Here is a 15,758-nt window from a genome sequence, read left to right as displayed (position 1 = left end):
ATGCAATTTTTTTTTTTTTTTTTTAATAAGAGACAGAGTCTCTCTATGTATCAATGGCTATCCTCGAGCTCTCTATGTAGACCAGGTTGGCCTTGGCCCCCAGAGATCCTCCAGTGATGACAGTAAAGGCATGTGAGACCGTTGCCTGCCCATACAATATTCTTAAAATGTGACATGCCAGAAGCAAATCAATCTTTCAGGCAGAGAAAATTTAGAAACAAAAATTCTACTTCTGAAAAGGCTTTGAAAGTGCTTTTGCCATTAAAGGGATCGTTTGAAAAGTGCATTTTTTCCTTGAACTCCCAGGAGTTCCCTTTGTTACTCATTATTTTAAGCAAGTACACACTGAGATACTAGACACTAATCTACAAAACCTCAAGTTCAATTTCTTATTAATTTTGTGAATTAACAAACAAAATCTGAAGAAAAAAATGGAAAAAGTGGCTATATAAGAGTGATTTTCCGGGGCTGGAGAGATGGCTCAGAGGTTAAGAGCACCGACTGCTCTTCCAGAGGTCCTGAGTTCAATTCCCAGCACCCACATGGTGGCTCACAGCCATCTGTAATGAGATCTGGTGCCCTCTTCCGTATACATAATAAATAAATAAATCTTTAAAATAAAAAGTGATTTTCCTGTAGTTAACCTGACTCAGGAGTAGTGTAATCATGGGACAGTGTAATAGTTTTACAGATATGAATAAGGTGTAGATAGTGGGCTTCTGCTATGTGACTACAAATCACTCATCCTGACTCAGGCTGTTCCTCTCGGTTCCACCCTTGACCGGGAACACTGCGATGCAGGCGACTTACTGGTCCAGCTGTTGCCACGTCCTGCATCCGAGGGTCTTCCCACTGGGTCTTCTTTGTGTCTAAGAGGGAAAAGGAAAGAGATATTCCTCCTCCTCATGTCTATAGCCAAGCAGCAGACAGAACTGCAAGAGAGAGGGACTCGGTACGTACTGTGATTTATATAGAAGACTCTTCCATCTGTGTGGGTCCTTTCTTCCCAGCCGGGCTGTAAGGAAACATTTATTCCAATTATTTCAGCACCAGGCCTTAGATATACAGGTTATTAAAAAAGAACCCCATAATAAAAAAAATTAAAAAACAAACAAAAGAAAACCCCAAACACTGGCACTGGCTGTATGCTTACTTTCCACCTATCCCTGCGAGCAGAGGACTCAACAGTTTAGAAACAGTTAGATAATCCTACATCTGAAGGTACAAATGGCCGAGTCGTCACGCTAGCTCAGCAGCAGAACTTACAGGTAAAGGTCCGAGGTCATTGGACGGGTCGACTGGTGTCTTCGCTTTTAGATCAGCAGGGACTTTGGATGTTGGATCGTCCTTTATTTGGTTAAGACAAAAAGAAAACCATACAAATTTTAAAATGATGATTCCAATGTGATACAACTGTTTTGAAAAGTCGATGGACATTTAAAGCACTCACTCTGGCGTAGGAGAGACAGCTCAGTGTTTGGTAAAGCATTTGCCATGACAGAGAAGGACCCGAATTTGGATCCCCTGAACCCATGTAAATGCCAGGGTGGCACCACGGTAATTACACCATTGTAACTCTAGCCTTGGATGGAGGAAAGGGGATCCCAGAGCAAGCTGGCCAGGGAGACTAGTGGTACAAGCTGCAGGCTTGAGTGACAGAGCCTGCCTCATGGAATTATGAGAAGAACAATGGAGGATGATTTCTGGTATCAACCTCAGGTCTCCACATGCATTCACATCACACTCACACACAGACACGCATGCATACATGCACATAGGCAGCAAGCATACGTATGTACACATATGCAGCACACATACATGAAAATGGAAAAATAAAGAAATAAATTAGATATTGTATTTCTTTCTTTTTTTTAGTTTTTGAGACAGCTCTCACACAGTCCAGACTGGCATTAGAGTCCTGACCCTTTTACCTCAGCCTCACAAGTGCTAGGATTACACGCGCATGCCACCTCACCTCACTCAGTCTTAATTCCTTCACTTATTTCTCCTTCTAGAAGACAACAGTGTGAGGTAGTCCTTCTGGGAGGTGGATAAGATCACTTCCCGGGAGATCAGCACTGACGTCTTTCACTGAGACCCACTTCACCCCAGAAAGCCCACCATCCAGTCTGCTGGAACCTGAACTACATCAATTTTTTTCTCTGTATAGAAACTGGTGTAAGATGGTGTATTATACTGAACACATCCAGGCTGGTGACATGGCCCAAAGCCTGACAACCTGAGTTCGATACCCGGGAACCACATGGAAGGAGAGAACAGACTCATACAAGGTGCCCTCTGACCTCCACACACATGTACACATACAGGATAAATAAATGCATGGGTATAATAAATAAATAGGATAGGTTGTGGTATCTGTTTGACAATTGATTTCTTTTCCTTGAAAGACAGGAGGGTAGCCTTAAAAGAAAGTAAGATCAATTCACATCTTAAAAAAGAGAACAAAGTTAAATTTATTTGGATTAGTTAATGTATAATTGCTTTAATATTATTATATTAGTCAAGTTAAGTTCTTTTAGATTTGTTTAAGCTATGTTGACCTTTTAAATTAGTTACTAAATCTCGAGTTATAAATTTGGAGAACTTTTGTTGGTGATGAGCTAAAAATATCAGGACTGAGCAATTAAGAGCACTGGCTGTTCCTTCAGAGGACCAGGGTTTGGCTCCCAGCACCCATGTGGTGGCTCACAACCATCTCTAACTCTAATTTGAGGGTATCTGACACCCTTTTCTGGCCTCCATGGGTGCACAGCCATATGTATAGGCAGTCATACACATAAAATATGTAAATAAACTCTAACAATAACAACAAATCTGTCCTGCCTAGTTTTACAGAGTCTTTCTGCTAATATTAATGAGATAAAAACCTGAAAGTGCTCTGAAAATATAAAGTCTCATACAAAAATAAAAAATTATTACTAAAAATCTTTCTAAGTATTTATGACCAGTGAGCCACAACCTGGAAACAGGAAGTAAACAGGAGTTTATGAATAGCTTCATAAAATCTAATATAATCTCAAAAAGAAGCATAAATTTACATTGAACATTGAATATATTATTAAGACTCAGTTGGGCTGCGCAGCGGTGGCACATGCCTTTAATCCCAGTACTCAGGAGGCAGAGCCAGATGGATTTTGTGAGTTTGAGGCCAGCCTGGTGTACACAGCAAGATCCAGGACAGGCTCCAAAGCTACACAGGGGGGGGAAAAAAAAAAAAAAAAGAAAAGAAAAGAGAGACTGGTTGAAAAGCACTTGCCTAGCGTATACAAAGCACTGGCTTCCATTCCCAGCAGAAAACACGGCCTCATGTGTGGGACTTGGGAGGTGGAGGCAGGAAGATCAAGAGTTCAAGTTCAGGTTCAGTTATACAGCAAGTTCTAGGTCAAGATGGACTACATAAAACCCTTCCTCAAACAATAACAACAAAAAGAAACCCAGGTCCAAACTAAGACTTTTCCATGTACTTCGCTGACTATGAGGAAAGCCAGACGCACTAACACATGACAGTCACAGAAGCAATTGCTGTTATCAACTTAAAGAAGGAGCACGGCAGTTACCCACATGGTGGTCTTGGTGGTGTGGTCAATAAAGAAAGGCCTCCCATTTGGCGTATGCCGGACTTCCCAACCTTTAGGAAGGAATCTTTGCTCAGTGTTAGATGGCGGATTCGCCTGTTGAGCAGGGTCACTGGTGGGGAGCTGTGGCTAAAGGCCTGCGCAGCGCTGGCTCGATGGTAGCTGACTGGTCTCCACTGTGGCCTGGCATATTAATTAAGTCAGACTGAAAAACTATAGAGAACTCACAAATAAATAATATAATTAAAATAGCTAGCTTAACCCATGAAGAGGAGGCACTCTTGTAAAGCAGTCCCAAACATTTATTTTTTATGATGTGGAGGTGGTGTGTGTGTCTGTATATGGATATGAGTACAGGGGCCTGTGGAGAGGCTAGAGGTGATGGAACTAAACTTGAGTCCTCTGGAAGAGCGGCAAGAGCTCTGAGCCAGCCCTCCAGGCCCAAATCACCAACATTCTAATCTTTTTCCCCTGAATTTTAAGTAAACTTTTCTTTTTTTTTTTTTTTTGGTTTTTCGGGACAGGGTTTCTCTGTGTATAAGTCAACTTTTCTATCAATTAAGTTATACTAATTTTCTCAGCTAACTAATACCCAGTAAGATGTCTGGTAACCACTATGGGCACATCTGCCAGCAGCCACAGCTGACAGCCTCTGTAGCAGAGCGGTGAGGAGGTACAGTGCCTAGGGCAGAGAACTAGCCTTGCCCGCTAAGACTCACAGTGGGACAGCCCAGCACAGAAGCAGCTTTAGCCAGGGAGAAGGGGGAGTGGGCAGAGGGACTTGCTGCCAAGCCTGAGGACCTGAGTTTGATTCCCCAGAACCCACATGGCAAGAGAGGACCAACTCCTGTAAGCTGTCCTTTGATCTACACAGACACACACACAGACACAGAGCCTGGTGTCCAACTTCCATAATAGAGTAAAAAGAAGAAATTCAGCGAAAGAAACGATAAGATAAACATCAGCCTGCTACAAGGAAGATGTCACAATCATAAACTTCTTTTAAAATGTTATTTATTTTATAGGTGTGTGTTTTGCTCGTACTTATGGGTGTGCACCAAGTGCACACAGTGTCCACGAAGGCAGAAAGAAAGGCATCGAGTCCTCTAGAACTGGAGTTATGAATGGTGGTGGGCCTCCATGTAGGTGCTGGGCATCAAACCTGGGTCCTCTGCAAGAGCAACAAGTGCTCTAAACCACTCAACCAATTCTTCAGCTCCATAAGCATTAATTTCGTTCAGAGGTATCAATCACCAAGACTACCCATTAGCAAACTCTCTCAACATGGGCCCAGGGAGATGGTTCCATGGATAAGACACTCCATGGGTGTGAAGACCAGAGTTCATATCCACAGCACACACAAAAAAGCCAGGTGGGCATGGCGGGCAGCTGATGGTCCCAGTGTCTGAGAGAGACCAGGTCCCAGCCAAAACTCCAATTCAGCACAAGAGCCTGACTCAGTAAATGGAATGGACAGCAACTGGGGAATACACATGGTGTCACCTTCAGGCCTCCACACATGCATGCACTCTTGAATGAATGAACACACACGTACACACACACACAGACACACACACACACACTCTTTCTCACATGCATGGACGCAACAGCACAATCACCGGAAGTCCATGCATACACTGGACTAGACTACTACTCTGTTCTCCTATGCCCGATTGGAGTCGACAGGAAGTGTGCTGCCTGAGCTCACCCGGGAAGCTGGAAGAAGACCCACTTAGAGTGCAGAGTACCTGCATTGTGGGCTTGGCCCACGTGGTTGTTTTGGTATTGTGGTCTACGTAGTAGGCCCGTCCTTTTTCATCTTGTTTTTCTTCCCAACCTGGTGGCAATCCAGATGAAGTAGGCAAAAGCTAACGGTAACAAAAAAACTCTGTGTTAACCAGGGAGAGCTCCTGATGGAAGCTCCTGGCCTTCATTTCTTCACTGCTAGCACTCTGAAACGACCCTTATTTTATTTTGGACTAAAATCACTCATCACAACAGAAAATGGGCAGATGATACATTTTAAACAATGTATTTAAATCGTATTTTAAAATATATAAAAAACAGCAGTTCACTTGGGAAGAAAGAAAACAGACAATGAACATGATAAAACATGTGAACGCTAGAAGCCATATACTTAGGGACACACACACGCACGCACGCACGCACGCACGCACGCACGCACGCACGCACGCAAACACACACACACACACACACTGATGAGATAATTACTAACGCTGGCGCACTTTGCAGATTGTAAATTGAGACTGCATCTAAGGAAACAGCTGGTATCTGAACAGAAGCACACTAACCCCAGAAACCCCATTTAAGTGCAGGGAGGCAGAGGCAGGGCATCTCTGTGAGTCAGCCTCATCTGCCAAGTGAGTTCCAGGCCAGCCAGGACTACATAGTGAGATCTTGTCTCTGCTTACACATTCTCTGGTGGGATAGAGGAGGTCAGACAAGACAGGATGTAGATCCCAAAACAGAGTAACAGGGTAGTCCCTCTATGGCTTCTATGATTTATTGTCATGGTGACGAGGCAAGTGGCCCTTAATCCTTAGCACAAGATGGAAGGAATCTGTTGTGGGATAATCTTTTTACACATTGTAAAGATGTATCCCTGTCTAAGGCACCTTTGGATTAGTTTAATAAAGGGCTGAATGACCAAGAGCTAGGCAGGAGAGAACAGGTGGGACTTCTGGGGAGAGAGGGGAGTTTAGGAAGAATCCAGTCTCACGGGAGATGCCAGCCAGACTTGGAACAAGCTGGACATACAGAATGGGAGAGAGAGAGGTAAAAGTCATGTGGCAGAACATAGATCACTAGAAACGGGTTACACAGATTAATAGAAACGGTTAATTTAAGTTGTAAGAGCTAGTTGAGAACAAGCCTAAGCTAAAGGCCAAGCTTTCATAATTAATAAGAAGTCTCCATGTCATTTGTAGGCTGGCAGTCCCACAAGAAAGTCTCACTACAGGAAAGGTTTTCAGTAGGGAACCGTCTTCTGAAGACAGGTAAGCCATTCCTGAGCTGATGATTCTGGAGCCTAAGCATCCCCATGGATGCCATGAAGGCACAAACCTCATTCTCCTAACTGATACACAGACGGCCACTCAAAGGTGTGAGGATTGGTGGGAAAGTGAGGAGGGACTCCCACGAGAAGCGTAATGTGCAGAGAGGAGACAGAAAGAGAAACAGGACTTTGAGGATAGCCAGGAGTTGGGAAGAAGGCAGCAGGTGGCAGGCAAGGAAGGAGGGCTGAAAAGGCAGAAGCCCCGAATTTAATTCTATTTGAAGAAACAAGAGGGGCTGGGGATAGAGCTGCATTGCTGGAGAGCTTGGCGAGCAAGCAGAAGCTATCTGTTTGATCCCCAGCACAAGTCAGGCATGGTGCCTCCGCCTGGAATTCTAGTTCTTAGAAGATGGAGGCAGGAGGGTCAGAAGATCCTGTCACAAACGAAACCAAAGTGACCACACAAAGCAGTGAGAACTTGGTATAAAGAGGGGAGTAGGAAAGAAGACAGAGGTGAGAGATGACTGTTAAATGCCAGGGGTCTCTGCTGAGTGGGGACTGAGACCACCGGAGAGGAGGCGCCAGGAAAGGAAAACTCCACCCTGGCCACTGGTACACACACTGGCCTGAGTGATGGAGGTCTCTGACTAGACGCTTCACACACAGGGCAGAGCTGGCTGCTGGGTATCATGTATGAGGTGGCAGTGGTCTAGCAGCTCCCAGCAGCACAGAGGCCCAGCTGAGAAGCCAAATCCCACCCACCGTCATCAGTAGAAGGCCTGCTTTACATGAGCCACGGTTCTGAGGTTTGACTCCAAGACTGTACCCTGTGTCTCCTCACCCTGCTCGGCAGTCACTCACACTCAGTGTTGAGATACGCAATAATTAAAAAAATGACCGAGTCTTTGCTGACTCTTGGCTGAGGGGAGAGGAGAAAACTTACCACAGGAAGTGCAGGCTGTTCCTCAAAGATACAGGCTTGCAAGCCGCCACTTCCGCTGGACTGATTCTTGAGGGAGGAAACAGGTAAGGCTTTAGGTCTTCCCTCAGAGCAGACAAGGATGAGGGTGATGGTGATGGAGCAAAGCAAGCCCGCTGAGCTCAGGGAGGCCCACAGGAGGATGCCTTCCTTCTCTCCTCCCTCTACCCGCTCTGTGTGTGCACTTTCTCCTGACCCCTCTGCTGGACCTGGATCTGCCTGTGCTAACTCATTCCTTCAGCCTCGGTAGTCTTTCTAGTTAGTGTTCACTACATTCACTTTTCCTGATGGTGATGGTGTGGCTCCTGCTCTCCCTAAATCAAATTCTCCCCATTTGTCACCTTAATGCCTTCACAGTGACAAAAACTTCCTGCTGCTGCCAGAGGGCTGCTCGAGTCCCCTGGTTCTCTGGCTGCAGGCCTCCTACACAACTTCAGCTACCACTCAATGTACAGCACCAAACACAGCACTCCTGCCCTGGGCCGCCGCTTCCTCATCTCCAGTCACACCCGGCCTCACAGTCCACCACTGGGCATTCCACTCCAATGACTTATCTCCCGGAAATCCTATATTCCCTCATCCCCTTTCCCTTGATACACAAGCTCTTAACACTTAACTGAAATATCTTGTATTTGTTATTAAATGACATCCAAACTTATAATAAACATACATGAAATCAGAATATCCTAAAATGTATTGTTTATGGTAACACAGATGGTAAACAATCTAAGTTCATCACAACAGGAAAACAGTGGATACTTTCAAGACAACTTGTATAAGAGCCATACCAGAACCTGAAGATTGTTTCTGGTGATTTTAAAAGAAGTACATCGATATTCATGGAAACAGTCCAATCAGCAAGTGAAAAAAAGTCCATAAAGGCATATGTAAGATGATCTCACGGGGATGAGGATGTGGCTCAGAAGAAGGGCACATGCTCTGTAAGCATAAGGCTGAGTTTGATTCTCACACCCCAACCCACCAACCCACCAACACAAAACAGTAATACACATACAAATAGACCATTTACAATTAGGTAGAGGGGTTGGAGAGATAGCTCAGTAGTTAAGAGTACTTGCTCCTCTTCCAGAGGACCAGATTTTGGAATTCAGCACCCATCAGGTGACTCACAACTACCTGTAACTCCAACTTCAAGGGATCTGATGCCCTCCACCAGCCCCCACGGGTAAAACACTCAAGTGCACAAACCCGTATACAGATACATAGATGTATACACATATACACTAAAAATAAATCTGTAAATTATTTTTAAAGTATATGTGTATACATGTATGTTTATGAATGTATCTAAAATGTTTAGGATACTATATACCAAGCCATTAATAGTCACCAAGGGAACATAATTTCAAGTTAAGAAGGGAGATCCATTTATTGTTTTTAGACCTCAATATTGTCTCAGGTTTAAACACAAGATAAGAATACTCTTAACTGGTGACACTTGTACATGGCCTAAGCATGCCAAGTCTACGGCATCACACCTGGTTTTTATTTTACATGGGTTCCAAGCATTGTCCTCAGGGACTCACATCTGCATGGCAAACACTTTACTCAGTCTCTCTCCCCATACCTATTCTGGAAGTCAAAAAACTCTTTCCCCAGCCCCCTGACGAATTAATTAAATGAATGGGAAACAGAACAGGCAGGTGGGAGAAAGAAAGGGAAGGAGGCAGATGGGTAGGTGAGCTGATGGACATTCATATAGGTAGGTACACTCAGCTGTGTAGGGAAGCTTCTCGAAGGTGCTGGAAGTTCGAAACCATTGCCCACTGAGGTCCAACACTGAATGCTGGTTCCTCTAACTGCTCGACTCTAAGATATGGTGTGAGCGTGGCCATGGACAAGGAGGAACAGCTGGATTCCAATGACACCTGACTGATGGCAACAGGCAGCTGCAGAATTGGCCCACAGAGCACATCGATGACCCCTGTACTAGAATGGAGGTCGTGTGCAAGCCAGGGCTTTTGTCCGCTTTATTGCAAACGGACTCCCAGAGAGGGATTATTTATGGTGCCTAGCACCTGGCCAGCCACAGGAAACAGTCACTTACTGACCAAAGCAGAGAATGACCAGAGTATCCACAGAGAGTCAACTCTGCCTTCTATTGAATCTGCATCATAATACAGATTAAAAAAGACCAGCCAGAGTTTCTCACAGGGGTAGTGTATGCTGGGATGCTTGCTCCTGGACCCTGCAGACAGCGAGTGAAACCATCCCCTCTCTCATTTCATCCACAGGGCTCTTATTTACACATGTATACTGGTGACATCTGTGATGTAATGGTAAAACCTCACAGAGAGGATGAAGAGATGGTTCCGTGGCTAAAAGCTCCTTTTGCTCTTCCAAAGGGCCTGAGCTCAGTTCCAGCACCCATACGGTATTTCACAACTGTCTCCAACTCCATTTCCTGGGGATGGATCAGGTACTCACTCTGTCCTCTGAGGACATGAGGCATGTACATGGTACACATACATGCAGTCAGAACACTCATACACATAAAAATAAATCAGAACAAAACAAAACAAAACCATTCACATAATCAAGAGAGACAAGTATCCTCCACCACCCACGAACTAGCCTGGCACACACAGGTAGGGTCTTGGCAAACTCAAGATGCCTTCTAAATTGTGCCTGAACACAGGCAAACTAAAAACCCTAGCTAAGCCACAAAACAACGAACAGCTGCCCCATCATGGCAAGTAAGTGACCAGTCTTATCTCCTCCTCACTGAGTTAGTGTCATCTCAGGGGAGATCTGAGATACCCAAGCACACAGCTCTTTCCACTTCCGAACAGCATGCAAACTCAAGTCCTGTCTCCTTAAACCCTCCTTACAATTATCCAACAAGGAGCCAACATCCACTGTCCTCCCTGGCAGCCTTTCACCAATCATGTGTGTTCTCTCTTGCTGAAATGTGCAAGGAACTCAGCTCTGGTTTCAGTGTTTCTGGTGGGTTTGCCTGGAGGATGGTGAGTAAGGGACCTTGTGACTACAGTGAACATTAGGATTATCCACACTCTGCTCCATACCGTTAGTGGGATAACTGAAAAAACCACTACACTATAAAGTCCCAACATGTTGTGATTATATGCTATTTAAGACAAAGGTTTACATAAACAGAGCTGTTGAATCATACTTATAATATGAAGTCACAAAGCCATGACAAAATCTAAGATATCTTACTGAGCTGGTGACTGGCTGGCCAGTGGCCGGATTTCCATACACAGCGAGTCTGGTATCTAACTCCTCTGCAAGGCGAGCCTGCACATCTACGTGACCCGACGGAGGTGATTGGAAGGCCTGACTGCTATACACAGCGTTCTCATCTTCGCGTATAATTTCCCAATTCTAAAAAGAGCAGAATCCACTTGAGCCACACAGACACTCATCCACTGCTTTAAGACGTGCTGGAAACAGGAACAAGACAAGGGTTCATACCTCAGGGGACTCCCGGTTGTCGGCACTGTCCACCTCCTCCGATATCTGCCGCCTGGTGGTAAATGCCCGCTGAGCCTGCAGCTGAATGTTTCCGTTCTCAGCATCTGTGGGGTCATCCCTAGGGCAGAAGTGTAAGAAGGTATCACTCCTGCCTCACCACAGTTAGAATCATAACCGAAGAGTATGCGTGCGGTTAGTAAATACTTTGATTAAATGGACTGGTTTTGGTCAAAAGCTATTTTTTAAAAATTTTTATTTATATGCATTGGTGCTTTGCCTGCATGTATATCTATCTGTATGATGGTGTCAGGTACTCTGGAATTGGAGTTAAAGATAGTTGTGAAATGCCATGTGGGTGCTGGGAATTGAACCCGGGCCTCTGGAAGAGCAGTCAATGCTTTTTACGGAGGAGTAATCTCTCCAGCCCAAAAGCTATTTCAACATGTTGATCCTATTGTCAGCACACTGGTACCTGGTCTGGGGGACTAGGGCAGAGGGAGAAGTGGAAAGACTCATGCAAATGTGTAAGGAACAGCTGATACTTCCTTCATCACTGTGCCTAGGATAGTGTTACAGTGACCAGAAGCAACTCAGGGAGGAAATGGTTTCTTTATTTTACAGGTTCCAGTCGTCAAGGAAGTCAGGGCAGGAACTCAAGGAGGGAGCTGCTGCTGACTGCCGTGCTTCCCTCCCCATGGCTGGCTCACAATGCTTTCTCATACAACCCAGGACCACCTGCTCTGGGGAGGCAGCGCCAGCAGGGGATTGGGTCCTCCCACATCAATCATCAATCCAGAAAAAGCCTGAAACATGTCCACAGGCAGATCGGATGGAGACAACGCCTCAAATGAGGGGCCCTCTTCCCAGCTGACTCTTAGCACGCCTCACGCTGACAAAACTGACCCCCACAGATGACTTTAGAACGCATTTACTATTATTTTACCTTCTTGGCATGAGACTGAAACCCAAGGCAGTGCTACAGTTGTATCACAAACCAATGAAGTAAATAACTGATAGAACTGGTCTACTAACAAGGAGCAATCCTCTCCACGCACATGCACAAGGCCAACGCAGACGGTGCAAGGACCGGATCCCGGACAGTTTAACAGATCGGGATCTGAGTCCAGGAAAGGCACAAACCTTAGGCATTTCTGAGTTACATTATCCCAGTTACTTCTGGTTAATAGAAATAGGCTATCAAATCGGGAATTGTATTCCCATGTTCAGTAACAAAAATGTTAATTAAAACATTTGATAAGCACTTACCTGTGTATGTGTGCATACCTGCAATGTCAGGGGCATGCATGGGGCGGTCAGAAAACAACCGGACAGGACTGGTTCTCGAGTTCTACCTTGAGGGTCCTGAGGACCCAACTCCAGTTGTCAGGTTTACTCACTGAGCCATCTGACTGGCCCCCAAAACATTAATTTGTTTGATGTCATATTAGACCAGGACAGTCAGAAAACTAGTTCTTTAAAAATATACTTATTGGGGTGGATGCTGCCTGTCTCTGCCTCTCAAGTGCTGGGATTAAAAGCGTGCGCCACTACCCCCAGCTCTTAGATGTGATTACTTTCAAGTTGATACATTAAAAAAATTGCAAATCCTGGGTCTGGAGAGACAGCTCAGTGGTTAAGAGCACTGGCTTCTCTTCCTAAGGACACAGGTTCACTTCCCAGTACCCACAGGGTAGCTGAACAACTGTCTGAAATGCCAGTTCCAGGCAATCTCATGCTCTCTTACACGCAGACACACAAGTGGGCAAAACAGCTACACACAAAATAAAATAAAAATTAAGAACAAAAAGTACACTGGACAGTTGGGGGTACTGTGTGATTGATGGGTGTAAACACTATGATGACTTCGTAACAAGCCAATCTCAGGCCTGGCACACTTCCTTCGTGGGTCACAGCTGGGGGCCGAACACTTAGCTTCTCCTCTTGCTTGTAAAGACCAAGCACAGCCTCTTACTAGTCCACAGAGCACAGGAGCTGGGTCCAATTGTCGCTCTGCCCACAGCCATTGCTTCCCCAACGAACTCAGCCACCAGATCATCTTACTCTGCTGTGGCTGGTAAAAACATTAATTGTGACGTTTCCTTCTAAGGAATGTTTTAAAAAATTTCTTTTCCATCTGATTTTTACACCAGCCACAGTGAAAGACACACGCACGATTCTGCTCAGCAGGTCTGCCTGTCAAAGACAAGAGGGTGGCTTTGCAGAATCTCCTACTTTCCAGTCGGAATGTGATACCTCTGTGGCGGAGAGTGTGACCACTGGTCTACTTTGGAGGGACTTGAGGACAGGACTGACGTTCTTGGGAAATACCAGATGTACAGTATCAGGAGGTTAATGGAGTAGTAAGAGAAACTAAGTGTGTGTCAAACACCCAAATACTGAGAACAGCCAGGTGAGGCCTCAGGAGAAGAAAGACAGATGGTGTTTGACACGGAAGAGTCTGGAAGCATGGGCAGTGTTTGTTGGTTTGCTCATTTGTTTTGGCGCTGGGGACTGAACCTGGGATCTTGAGCTTGCTAGCCAAGCACTTTACTAGTGAGCTAAACCTCCAACCCCAGATGTACAATTTGTACTAAAAAAGTCACTTAAGGATATATGAACTCAAACATATCAAAGGTCATTCTGTCCTTGCTCTCTCCATGTGGGAAGATTTGTGTCCACTGTCCAAACTGGAGAAGGATCTTTAATATAGGACCATTATTAGTGGTTCCTCTATGATTTAAAAAGAATTTATATAGCCGGGCGGTGGTGGCGCACGCCTTTAATCCCAGCACTCGGGAGGCAGAGCCAGGCGGATCTCTGTGAGTTCGAGGCCAGCCTGGGCTACCAAGTGAGTCCCAGGAAAGGCGCAAAGCTACACAGAGAAACGCTGTCTCGAAAAACCAAAAAAAAAAAAAAGTAAGCCGGGCGGTGGTGGCGCACGCCTTTAATCCCAGCACTCGGGAGGCAGAGCCAGGCGGATCTCTGTGAGTTCGAGGCCAGCCTGGTCTCCAAAGCGAGTTCCAGGAAAGGCGCAAAGCTGCACAGAGAAACCCTGTCTCGAAAAACCCAAAAAAAAAAAAAAAAAACAAACAAACAAACAAACAAAAAGAATTTATATTTTAAAAATGACAGAAATGAGCAGAATCCTTGCTCAGCATGAATGAGACACTTATTCAATCTCCATCAGCACAAAAACATTGCAGAAAATACAGATTTTAGATTTTAACAGCCCACCTCAAGAATTTCTATGACATGTGCATGTACTTAGTGCACATACAAACAAGCAGGCAAGGCACTCATACACATACAATACCTAAGTCCAGGCTGGTCTCAACCTTGCTGTAGTTAAGAATGACCTTGAACTTCTGATCCTCCTGCCTCCAGCTCTAAGTGTTGGAAGTACAGGTGTGCAGCACCATATCCACTGTATGTGGTGCCAGGGATAGAGGTCAGGCTTCCTGCATGGTGGCAAGTCCTCTACCAACTGAGCCACAGCTGCACCCTCAGGTCATTTGTGTGTGTGTATAGATGTGAGCATGGCATGGCACACATTTGGTGGTCAGAAGGCAGCTTCTGAGATTTGGTCCCTCTTTCCACTATGTGGGTCGTGGGGATCACACCTGGGTTGGTGGCAAGTGCCCTTCATACACTAAGCCATCTTGTTGGCACTCAAATGATTTCAAATACTATCAAATCATTAAAACAAAACAAAACAAAACACCTCAGTTTTTCAGTAACACTTATCTTACAGTTTAGTGACCCCTGTGTCTCTATGAACCTACTCAAGACATGGCATCAACATGCAAAGTAGCAGCAAATATATCCAGATGGGCACATACTCAGGGTTAGGCCTTTTCCACTGTGTTCGTCGAGATTCATGGTTTACATAGTAGGTCCTCCCAAGGACATCCTGCCTCTCTTCCCATCCTGGAGGGAGGGGAGAAGGTTCTGGATGCTCCAAATGGCTAGCAGCATCTGGTTGGTCCAAAACAACCCAGTCAGGCTGAAAAACAGAATGGAAGCAATTAAGTTACACTTGATATTTTTTTAAAATGTATAAATTATAAATGAAGGAAATTAAAGAAGAATTTCACATGTGCAATTCAGAAATTATGCATAAACAAAATTAGTGCATGCTCAACTCTTGAGGCCAGAATGTAACCGAGGCTTTCCTGCAAAATGAAAAGCATTTAAATTTTTTTTGAGAATGCTTTAAAACTTTTCAAAAGGCTTAAAACACAAAACAGAAATAAAAAGAACAAAACAACAACAAATCAACACCCCCTCCACCTGCAAAAAATGAACCACCAACAAAAAAGCGACTCTAAACCCTTTAAAAACCTGAAGAAGGAAGGTGATGTCGAAGGTACCGAGGAAATGAGACACACAAGTGAGACCAGTTTGACCCTGGCCACTGCCTAAGGCACAAGCAATTGAATAAGGCAGAGAAGGGGCCTCGCTGGCATCGTCTCTCTACAGAGATGCCTTGCTTAGGGTGGAAACCAACAAACACCAGAGACATGAAAAGAGCTATCCCCTGAGGTCCAATCCTCAGAGGCGCAACAGAAACAGGAGGGTCACTGAGAAACACGCACTACCCCGAGGTGTGTGGGGATGGGCACACCACTCTTATACTCATGTCTGCATTTTCTTTGTCCCCGGACACAGGACAGGCATTGTGGTCAGGTCACAACAAAGTTAAATAAGGGAT

The 15,758-nt window shown here is 45.1% G+C and overlaps 1 protein-coding gene across 5 annotated transcripts in view; it reads right to left on the bottom strand.

The window, feature by feature from the left end:
• Positions 1-15,758, bottom strand: part of Nedd4 (NEDD4 E3 ubiquitin protein ligase) — a 93,654-nt gene that overhangs the window by 18,771 nt on the left and 59,125 nt on the right. Inside the window, exons 10-16 of one of the 5 annotated variants that reach the window (XM_059268223.1) lie at positions 14,887-15,050; positions 11,048-11,165; positions 10,793-10,957; positions 7,556-7,621; positions 1,267-1,347; positions 961-1,015; positions 811-869 (exon numbers count right to left, since the gene is read on the bottom strand). In XM_059268223.1, the coding sequence (XP_059124206.1) occupies positions 811-869; positions 961-1,015; positions 1,267-1,347; positions 7,556-7,621; positions 10,793-10,957; positions 11,048-11,165; positions 14,887-15,050 (708 nt within the window). Of the gene's footprint in view, positions 1-810; positions 870-960; positions 1,016-1,266; positions 1,348-5,344; positions 5,465-7,555; positions 7,622-10,792; positions 10,958-11,047; positions 11,166-14,886; positions 15,051-15,758 lie in introns of all 5 variants that reach the window. The other 4 variants (XM_059268224.1, XM_059268225.1, XM_059268226.1 and 1 more) reach the window with 4 other exon arrangements.

The sequence above is a fragment of the Peromyscus eremicus genome, chromosome 7, assembly GCF_949786415.1.
Source record: "Peromyscus eremicus chromosome 7, PerEre_H2_v1, whole genome shotgun sequence".
In the NCBI taxonomy this organism is placed as follows: domain Eukaryota; kingdom Metazoa; phylum Chordata; class Mammalia; order Rodentia; family Cricetidae; genus Peromyscus; species Peromyscus eremicus.
Note: the sequence above shows the minus strand (reverse complement) of the source record. Positions and strands in the feature narration are given on the sequence as shown.